General features: G+C 36.9%; 1 protein-coding gene across 2 annotated transcripts; it reads right to left on the minus strand.

Annotated features, from left to right (window-relative positions):
• Positions 1-1,515: 1,515 nt before the first annotated feature.
• Positions 1,516-11,383, minus strand: LOC110677943. Of its 2 annotated transcripts, XM_021849998.1 has the most exons (6): positions 11,310-11,383; positions 6,755-7,016; positions 5,983-6,687; positions 5,735-5,921; positions 2,108-2,519; positions 1,516-2,040 (listed from the first exon to the last, which is right to left on the minus strand). In XM_021849998.1, exons 2-6 carry the CDS (start codon positions 6,825-6,827, stop codon positions 1,534-1,536), a joined length of 1,884 nt encoding a protein of 627 aa, XP_021705690.1. In that variant the 5' UTR covers positions 6,828-7,016; positions 11,310-11,383; the 3' UTR covers positions 1,516-1,533. The 2 variants fall into 2 exon arrangements, with proteins under 2 accessions (XP_021705690.1, XP_021705691.1); XM_021849999.1 differs by lacking the exon at positions 6,755-7,016 and having other exon boundaries at positions 5,983-6,093; positions 11,310-11,377.
• Between the last annotated feature and the right edge of the window lie 228 nt (positions 11,384-11,611).

An 11,611-nucleotide genomic window follows, 5' to 3' on the forward strand; every position in this document is an offset into this window, starting at 1 on the left:
CACCGTGCGCTTTAGCACTCTGGAGACAATTGAATGGTGAATGTTCAACATTTTTCCCAACTGCCGGTGCAACAGGTCAGGAAATTCCAAGTGTTTGGAAAGAATTTGTTCTTTCGACTCGCGTTGGTTCACCTCCATTTTCGTTGAATCGAAAAACACGACTTCGAGTTTGACAGCATGTAGACAATACACATCAATGAGAAAGTGTGCAAAATTTGGTTGATTTTTACCCAATGGTAGAAAAGTTATGCCCTGTTGAATGTGTCGCAATAATTTCGTGTTCGCCCTTTATGTCTCTTACTCAAAATTGAGGTAATGCATTTTCGGTTTTTGGGTTATTTTACTCATCACTCTCTGACAACAATAAAAGAAGCGAATGAAATAGGGAGAGAAAAATAACTCAAAAATTCTGGTTTTACATTTTCGCCGTTGAAGGTAATTTTCAAGTATTACGATATGAGACGTTGTGCTGTAAATACTTAAATGTTTCAAATCCTATATTCTTATCTTCTTTTTTTATCTTTATCAACGAGATTTTTAGCCCTGGGCTAGTTCATCTCGGGACCAACGGTTTTCCTTCTTTTCCGAAGGAAGTCGTCACTATTATTTATTTTTATATATTTATTATTTTGACGACATAAGTGACTATCTCGGGGATGGGATACGATCCCAGGTCCTCGGCATGACAGGTGTTAGTTCTAATCACTACAGCAGGGCCCGTCTTCTAACAATAGCTTTATTATTGGAGGCGGCAGAATCAATCAATCAGTCGTAAAGTCTTTCTTATTCGATAGCCGTTAGGCGCAAATGTTTCTAAACTCCTCATTCTGGCCACCATGAGCGTTCAAATCTCCTTTCAATGATCCTTTGAATCATGATTGTCTCTTTCGAATCTTTGAATGCGTGAGGTTCATGAATCATATTATGAACAGATCAGTTATGGTGGTGTCAGCTGCTGGCTGTCACTATCAGTGCTGGGAATGGTAAAAGTAGTAGGCTTGAATTTTCGCGAAAATCACGTGGCTCTCCCAGTACAGTAGTTCAAAAACGTGAATCTCATCAAGTAGCCTATGTTGGGTGCACGAATTTTCTAAATCATGAGTGTCATTGAAGGCTCTAAATGCGGGAAATGCAGCGGGAAATAGAACATTTTTCTACAGTAGTTTTGGGTTGCCCTTAGCCACGGGTGTTTTGCTATTTTCAAAGCATTTTGCCTACAGCAGCGATGGGCGTGAGTTTCACTGACTTCGCTGACTGTGATTGGCTTTGCTTGGCTACTGTAGAGTGAATTTCAGATTTTTTCCCAACCCTAGTCTCGATACCCTGGCTTGTCGAGCTAAACGTGAAATATAATGTTGAATGAAGTTGACAATTTTGCAATTTTACGTCCCGATTTTCTAATTTAAGGCTTTCAGGCGCTTTCACGAATCATCATTCTATTTTTTGCTGCTTCACCTTTGGAACAAATTATCTATATAGATGCTAAATGAATACATTATTCAAAAATGTAGTGAATTAATTTTATCTTTCTTTTTATTCAACATCATTGACTTGTTTAGTTTTTCTTGGACACAATATCCAGACTTCTATCATAAAATTCACACTAGCACAGAGCAACCCAGAGCCTAGGATGATGAAACCTCCCATCACGTCCTCCATTGCCAGCGGTTTTGGTTCATTTGGCTGGCGTACATGCGAGTTCAACGCAACCATTTGTACGTAGTAGTCATTGTACTGGAAAATGTTCTGATATTCCTGAAGCAACAGTAGTGACGCATCGGATGCCTGTCCTAGTAACTCATTGAATCGTTCCATCAACGGCCATGTTTTGGTAGCCATTGCTACCTCATGCTCGTAATACAGATCATTTTGCATCAGCTGATACTTGTGAATGTTGCCAGCATTGATCCAATCTCCCAGCATTAGGTGTCCGTTGTGTAACCGAGCCAAGGCAAATGCCGAATTTCCTTGGTCGGCTATCTGGGCGAGCATTGGAGGCACGTCAACTTTAAAGTTGGAACAAAGACTCACTTCTGTAGGCTGGGGGGTTAAAACAGTTTTCATGAACTCTAAGACATTGAGTTTACCACATTCTACATCAACTTACATTGTCCGATAAACGCAAAGAGTATGACCATGCTTCATGTGCTTGCATCCATGTGATTCCGCTTTTAGCCAACTCCTCTTTGGTATCGATAGCTGGTTCATACATCGGAATCGTTCGCAGACTTGCATACTTTCCCAAGTAGATAGTAGCTAAGTTCATACTGAAGATTAACACGGCTACGGATAGCAAAGTTTCGGATACAGAACGACTACGCACGATGTTGGTGGCTTGAAGAAGGTAGATGGCCAACACGTTTAGAACATTCCAAGCAAAAGTTCTCTCTAACGGCTCTTGTATCGTAAGACGTACTATTAACATGTAAACGACCACTGTACAGCAAAAGGTTACAAATATGGTCATGTAGACTGAAGTCGTGAAACCCATTGCAACTTCTTTCCAACGCGGGAGTTGCCTGAAACCGAGAGATTATCATGATTAACTGTAAGGAAACGGTACATAAAATAAGCGTGACATAGCATTTTGAACAGTCATTTCTCTAAAACCGCTTCCTTTTTCAGGACTTTAATCTAAACTTGTCAATTAATACATAAAAATATCCTACTTTGTCGTACCAAGGAACGAAAGATCCAGCCTGTTACAATGGTTCAGAGTTCTGTCACAATAATTAGACAAATATTTTCTAATTTTATTTCACCGTTGGAAGCTTGCAAGACCAGCATTGCAGGGAAATATATGAAACATAGTCAAAATAGGACAAATAGTTAATGTTCACCAAAATTATAAAAAAAATAAAAAAAAATCGGTGTAATAATGCAAACTAATTTCAATTTCACAAATACTAATAATGGGAGAAACTAGGTTGGTATTTTGTGGGAAACAAATTAAACAAATTAAGGAGAAAACTTTGTTCATGTTGAGATTATCCTATGAATAACATTAACTTACACAAACCTAGCTGTTTTGAAGTAAAATCAACTTACTCCAACACCAAATTTACGGTTAAATAAAAAACACATCCTGAAAATGAACAACTATCCACTTGCACTTAACTCAATTATCACTTTTGATAATTCAAAACATTCGAAAACCGAAAATTATGAATAATTGTTACATATTGTAAGTTAAAATCATTTAAAATTAGTTGTTATTAAATAAATGATATTAACTTTAAAATACGATGATGGATCTCTCCCCATCTTGCGATGGTGCCTCTCTGTTTGGGTACATATTGCTTCAATGTTGTGGCGTGTTTTGCCCCAGTTATGCGTTATGTCCAGCATAAACGATTATCCACGCGAAATTTGAGTTTGGAAACAGTTGAATCTTCGGTACATCTCTCTTAACCGGTACATTTTACAACAGGCCCCCCTAAACCTTGAGGACTAACCTTGCAAGAGATTGGGTGACAAAACTTCGAAAGACAAAATGTCGAATTCCAAAACGTCGAAAGGTGAGAATTAGAAGGGAACGAAAATTTCTTGGAAGAAAGATTCTCTTCCGAAAGAATAAATAATTCGCCGTTTTGCCCTTTCGACGTTTTGTCATTCGACATTTTGTCCCTAAACCCCTGCAAGATACATGTCAAACATAATCATAGCTAGAAACGTGGACAATGAAGCATCTCTTGAAATCTGAGACAAAAATCTACAGAAAATTCTAAATTTCGTGCCAAAACGGATCACGATCTATTTGGTTCGCACACTAAGCTCATTTTTACCGGAAATTGGTGAATTTCACCGTAATTTCAACAGCTGAACAGTTCGGTGAAATAAAACACCGTAGTTTCGTCGGAATTCAACGGATTCCGGTGAAGTGCCAAGAATATGATCCAGCCCTACCTGTGCAAGTTCTGTTTTAGCTCAAATTCCAAATATGACTCATATTGGCAATTACCAATAGCATTTCCAAAGATTATTTTCTCAATTTTGAATGTCAAGAACTTGCAATGTAAAATCACGAGACACTTCTGATTAACAGGTATGAGTGTACGTACAAATTCTTAAATATAACTAGGTAGTCTTTTGCTAAGGCAATAAGAATCCTTTAGGAATCTGCCGAGGGTCTCAGAATATTAATTGAGATATCCCACGAAATCCTGCAGATTATTGCAGCAATTTACCGATGTTAAAAAAAGAAATGTTTAGTGTCAAATCAAGCTTTCGCTAGGTGATAACTAAGAATGTCAAAAAACAGCCAAGTATATTTCAAAGAGTCCAATAAAAACTTAAATGAAATCCACCTAGAACCTTTTGGGAGATTATAAGACATAATAATGCCAGAAAATAACGATAGCATTCCTCTAAGTGTGTGAATACAGAGAATATGCTAAGAATTTTAGGCAAACTGCATTTTCAGACCGATCTGACATTTCTTTTTGGGAACGGATCGTCCAACATTCGTAGAAGTGGCAGCAGAATTCGCTACTGTACGCATTTGTTCTGTTCTCCAATAGGGAACATTGGTCTGTATCTAAGACAAGACGTGTCAGATCAAAGTACAAAAATGAAACCAATTGCCTGTCAAAAAAGACCACTTCTCGTAATTAGTTTTGGCAAAGGCCTACTTCCACATCGTTGAGTTGAATTGCAACAGGGCACTTTGTTGCTAGCCTGGCCGTGTTGCTAAGTTAGAGTTTTTATTGAAAGTTTGGAAATTTTTCATGATATTTTTTTGTTTCAAATCCATTTATATTCGTTGTTAAGTGTACCGCATGTGCTCTTACAATGCAAAAATAAAAAAAAATTAATTGAAAGCAGTATAATGGAAATTGTGTCAATTTTATCTAAAATTGTCACCGGTTTGGTATGTAAACCTGATTTTTGAATAAGCTAGCATCCTCTATTGCACTATACGAATGAAGCGTGCAAGAAACAACAAAATTATGAGTCTTGATATTTTAATATGTTCACATGATTTGCTTTGAAATCATACTGGTAGCACTGGCTTTTGTATCGTCAAGGTTATTGACTGAAAAACAACGGGGCTGTCTTAGTTGAGCTGTCACGTCCTGTCCTAAGTCTGTATGATGTGAACGAGAAAGTTTGTGACATTCGTAGATACTGCTATGTCGCAGTCTACGCGATTGAAAAATACTGAAATGATACTACACATACATGTACGCCCACGTGGTTTCTGTTGAAATGTTTGTTTGTGCTTCTGGAAATGATCCAGCTTAAACGGAATTTTTCGTAATAGCAAAAAATGTTGTATGCAACTCGTTGCAAAACTAGATTTTTTTTTATCACTCGTTGTATTTATCCAACTCGGTGAGCCTCGTTGGATAAATGTACAACTCGTGCTGAAAAAATCATCATTTTGCAACATGTTGCATAAATAACTATTAAGTGTGTGGGAAACATTTTTTTCTTTGCTTTTCAATTTTCAAAAAATTAGCCTGTCATGGATGTAATGATTTTTGTTGGGGGGGTTGATCGTCTTTACTCAGTCCTCATATATAACGTCTACCATCCTAATACTGTGTGTGTAATTATTAACGTATAGTTTTAGACCCCAAAACTTCAGCATTAGTATGAACACTTGCAAAGCTAAGATATTTAAAAAATACAATGTAACACTGTTTTGGGGTCACCGTCGTCTATGGCTACTCTTTTTTTTAATAATAACGGGACAATTGTACAATACATAAATTGTGTTCAAACTACTTACTTCGGCTTAGGAACAACACAAGTAACACCACCTCTTTCATAAGCAAATGAGAAGGCCAAATACTGATAGCAATGATACCAGCTGCTCAACGCTCCGATTCCAAGGTCAGCACGCCTCTCTACAACATTGCCCAGTATTCCGTTACCTGTTCTATTCGGATTTATAACACCCCACATATTAACTGAATCTGTAAAAGAACATTTATGACTAATTCATATCGATGATATGTTTCATGACTTCATACCCACCTACAACCAAGTCAATTGTGCAATTACGTCTTCGACAAAATTCCATCAGTAAAATACCATTAGGTCCATTCAACGAATAACTCTCATTTCCACTTATAACTACCGGAGTTCCTATTTCAGATTCTATTAGAAATATATGTGGATTGATGTTGAAAGTTGCTACGCGAATTGGCTTTCCCATCAAATTAAACGTTTTATCCGGAAATAGTTGGTTTCCCATTTCGAAGGAGCTTGTTCCAATATGAAATCGATCCACCAAGTACCATTCAATGCCTTTCTCGGTAGCAATATAACGATGCGTGATCAGATCTATCGATGATGGATCATTAGATGGCTGGAATATAAGCAGATTCATTATTTCTTGCATGCTTGAATGGCCTCGTATGGACTCCAGTAAATTTGCCGAAGAGGCGTCTTCCATGAGAAACATCAAATATTTATTGGGATTCCTATATCCAGCTTCGTCGTGAATTTTCGTGTAGATGTCTAGGAAATCCAGTACCGCGTGTTGTTGTACCAAAAAACTGTTGCATCCGGATTCGATTCCCGCCAGCATCGAGCTAGCTGTTGAGTTGTGTTGACCAATGTCTTCTAACTCTATTATTACGTACGGTACATTTAAGAAGGTTTTCACATATGAAAAGTTTGTTACTAACTTCCTAAACACCACACAAACTGTGTAGATACCGGCTATGTCAGGAATCACTAAAATTAAATAACGATATCTACTTAATATTTACTCAATAATAATTCAAATTTTGTTATTCCTCACAAATATTGCTCAGTATATCACCATAGCTGTTCCAGTGCTGTACTGACTTCATTTCACGTTCGGTATGTTCCATATTTTTTTGTATTGGATATGTTTTTGCACGTTACTGAAACATGTGGTCACGTGATTAACTTTGTTCAGTGATGTAGCGCTTCCATGGTTCGCAAAAAATGAACTTTGAATAAACAAATCCTTTTTGTGCTCACTGGTTGGTTAAACGATGACAAAAATGACGAGCAATCAGGAAGGATATCCGCAATGCCTGAAAATGTGTCAGGGTAAAACATGTGTTGGCATTGTTCTGATCATAATTTTTAGTGAAACGATGATTAGTAATACGGGTGACACAAGCGAGTAAATGTGTGATTGTTTTTTTTTCTTAAAATTGTCTAATTAATTCAGCTTTATGGTCCACACAAAGAACTGCATGGTTGTTCAAAGAACTTGAAAGATTCGCTGTATAGATTTTGTAGAAGGATTCCCTTGAGTAATTTTTGGAAAATCCTGTAGAAATTTCGCTGGACGAATCTCTAGAATCGAATCTCTGTATAGATTTTTCTGGAGAAACCGCTGAAATAATTCTTGGGGAAATCCATTTGCAAATGTCTGGAGATATCTTTGAAGAATTTCTTGAAAGGATTTTCTCAGAGGAATCTACGTAAAGATTTTTCTGGAGGAATCCAAATTAGAGAATTAGAGATAGCTACATTTTCTAATAACAATCATGAAACAGTTTTGTTATTGTGTTAATAAAAACTGATTGCTCATGAATGTCTTGTCCTCTATTATTTTTATGACAGTTTTGCTTGAGATTGTATCCTATCTGTAAAAGTTGAGACACACATGTCGTTGTGCACATGTTTTGTTTCTTGTTTTGCGTTTGCTTCGATTACAATTTGATTCACTGTCCTAATGTAATCCCTGAAGAAATTCTAAAGGTCACTTCTGATAAAATTCCTGGAGGAATTAATAGGGAATCTCAGGAGGAACGTCTATCGAAATGTAGTGATTTTCCTGGAGATAGATATCTCTGGAAGAATTCCAGGAGGAAACTCTTAAGGAATCCCTTGAAAAATTCGTGCAGTAATTTATCCTAGAATCTCTGGTGGAATCCTTGGAGGAATTTCTGGTAGAATTCCTGAAGAAATCTCCGACATAATTCTTCGAGGAATCTCAAGAGGACTGCCTGGTGATATCCTTACATGTAGCTTGGGAGGGATCTACGGGAGAATTTCTGGAAAAACGCTGGAGAATTATCTGAAGTAATCATTAAAGAACTGGGAGGAATTCCATGAGATAGTTTTGAATACATATCTGAAAGAATGCCTGTAAAAATTTTCTGGGAGATATCCAAAAGGAATCTATGTATTAATTACTAGAAAGATTTTCTTGGAGGAATTCTTTGTGAAATCTCCGAAGGAATCTTTAAAGAAATTACAGCAGAAATTTTCGATACAATATCTGGTAATATTTTTGAAGATATTCCAGATGAATTTCATGAAGGGACACGTGTTAAACTGGTTCCAAAATTGCGATTGCGGTCAAAAGTTCAAATTCATAAGTGATAAAACATCATCTTGACACCGATAACACCGTACCAGACATGCGTATGATCTTTTGAATATGATATGTGCAGGTCGCTTCTGAAATAGATACCAGGTGCCCTTATTTTTAGAATAGCCGTACTTACAAAAATGTCCAGGATTTCATTCTAGAGTCACAAATCTTTCATATAAATTTAAAAGTAAGAAAATCAAATCTAGATTTTTTAGACCCTTAATGCATAATGTGTAACTTTCTCTTAATGCATCATGGAGGTTAATTTAGGGTTGCTAAGATCATTGTGGTGCCTACCTTAGCCGAGTGGTTAGAGTCTGCGGCTACAAAGCAAAGCCATGATGAAGGTATCTGGGTTCGATTCTTGAACGGCCCAGTATCTTTTCGTAATGGAAATTTCCTTGACTTCCCTGCGCATAGAGTATCATCTCTCTCAGTTAATAACTGTGGAAGTGCTCATGGAACACTAAACTGAGAAGCAGGCTCTGTCCTAGTGAGGATGTAATGCCAAGAAGAGGAAGAAGAAAAAGAGGACGAATAATGAAGAGACCATTGTCGTATTCGATAATATCATTACCTACATGTCAAGTTTTTGAAATATTGTTGGTCCAACAATGTTGGTTGAAAATGCACTAATTGTCGATTTCATTCAACTTGCAGTCTCGGGTGTTCAAAACGTTTGTCCAAGGTCATCTTGAAAAATCTCTCAAGTGATGGTAAAGCACTTCAAAAAATTAAAAATGAAATAAATGATTTACAGGCTGAAATTTGTTTGACATTTACACGTAACATTGAATTTATTTTGTGTGTAAATATTGTTGATCTGTTGATTAATCCGGTTGAAACTATCACTCGAATTATAGAGCATTGATTTGATTGTTGAGTTACCAAGAGCGTACTAACGAGATTTTAGAAAGTAATGCTCGAGCAGGTGCTTGATTTGATTTTGAAACCGCTTTTAACGGAAACCTTTATTCAATTCCAGAATAGCGAAAGAAACCTGGAAACCAATTAGAATAAATCAAGCTTAAGGATTAAAACCAATAACAGAAGACAAGATTAGGCTTGGGACCAAAAATCAAGCCAAATAAAGTTATTTTGCGTAACTACTTGTACTACTACTACGCTGTAAACTGGTAGATTTCTAAGTTTTGTTATCGACTGGAATCACATGTTACCCTTAAAGTAAGCACGTTTTACAACAAATGCAACAATTCGCATTTTTTCAATTAACGATCGCTTGATTAACCTTTACGTTCCCGACCTCCCACAAGGCATTTTCAAAAAGTTGCCATTTCATCAGTTTTCATCCGATTTTTTTGGAATCACTCTCAATTGACTTCAAAAAGGTATAATTTATTTGCTATTTATCCAATGCAGAATTCGAAACCATGCCGGAGATATTTCGGGTTGTACTGGAGTCACGGCTGTGGAAAAATTGAGAAATGTGATTATTTTTTTATTTATTCGAATTATAATACAGTAGTTTTAATATAAACCGTATGATCACTTGAACCAGAGCTGCTGGCTGTCACTATCAGTGCTGGGAATGGTAATAGTAGTAGGCTTGAGTTTTTACGAAAATCACGTGGCTCTCCTAATACAGTAGTTCAAAAACGTGAATCTCATCAAGTAGCCTATGTTGGGTACATGAATTTTCTTAATGAGGAGTGTCATTGAAGGCTGCAAATGCGGGAAATGCAACGGGAAATAGAACATTTTTCTACAGTAGTTTTGGGTTGCCCTTAGCAACGGGTGTTTTTCTATTTTCAAGGTATTTTGCCTACAGCAGCGATACGCGTGAGTTTCACTGGCTCCGGTGACTGTGATTCGCTACGCTTGCCTACTGTAGTGTGAATTTCAGAACTTTTCCCGACTCTGGTCACTATCAACGCTAGAAATTTGCTGATTTGTACAGGCCGACTGCGATACAATTCGGATCATTCCATATGACATCAACATCATGCTCTCTACTCCATCAACAGTGCATTGATGGCGATAGACTATGGATATCACTGATGGCTCAAGTTTAGCCTTAAATTAAGCAAATAAAATGGCAACTATCAGTACGATATTCTTGATAGTGCTGCAGACGGATTGAAACTGTGTGTTGGTCACTGAAAAACATTAATAGCCTGGGTAATTACCACGTGATCACTCATTCTGCAGTGATTGTGATCTAGAGTGCGATGTCGCATCACAGCTGTTGGTTGTCAGATCCAAGTGATATTGATAGTTCGCAACTGATATTGATAGTTTTAGTCCATCAGCCATCAGCTGATATGACCGATATTGTGCAACTCTGACTTGAACACAGTAAAAGGCAATTTCCTCTACGAAAAGATCCTCGACCGATAGGATCCGAACCCACGACCCTCAGCTTGATCTTTCTGAATAGCTGCGCGTTTACTGCTACGGCTATCTGGGCCCTATGGTAAGGAGGCGTCCATTAATTACGTAAGGGTTTATGGAGGGAGGGCGGTTTGAGATTTCTTACACGTCACACAAATGATTTTAATTTTCGTTCGAAAAATCTTACTATGAGGGGAGAGGAGAATGAAAACTGCCATAATTTTCTTACGTCTGCCTCTAATTTTGATTTTTATCTGAACGATTGCAACATATGATTTATGCAATATTCCAAACCGCTTCTATGGCTGAAGTGTTGACGTGAAATTTACTGATCTTATTACAAAATAAACAAATTATAAATGAAGATGATGATGATCTTTATACACATTTTCAAGCTGTCTCCTGGTATAGGAGAAATGAATTACATAGTATGCAATCTTTCATTACCACTGTAAAATTTATTAAGTTAGGGCAAGTTTCAAGTGATTTCAATTATTTACTTGCGCACCTAGATCTTTAGGAAGATTGTAGTGTTTGGAATGATGCTAATAAAAATGGTAAAAAAAATGCATAGATCAATGGTGTTAATGAATCTACAAACAGTTGACAACTTATGTTCAAACATGTTATGTTCCAGAAAAGTTACCTTCCAAGAATCAATTGCTCATGTTTGCCGTAAGTCGGGGCTCCGTTAATCGATTATCTAGAATTAATATTGACTAAGTTAGGAAAAACTACGAAAGCTTGTGTTTATATGCTTTTTAAAGCATGTCCATACATAGCCCTGGCGAACACTGGTAACAATATAGTTAAATTATTCAGTCATTTTCCTCGTCGCAAGGAGGATATATCTTTAATAGAGATTATTTTATCATATTTATTATTCATATTTAATTCAGGCGGGAATCAACACTTGTTAAGAATTAATTCTATGAATTTACACAATCT

The sequence above is a fragment of the Aedes aegypti genome, chromosome 3 (assembly GCF_002204515.2).
Source record: "Aedes aegypti strain LVP_AGWG chromosome 3, AaegL5.0 Primary Assembly, whole genome shotgun sequence".
NCBI lineage: Eukaryota > Metazoa > Arthropoda > Insecta > Diptera > Culicidae > Aedes > Aedes aegypti.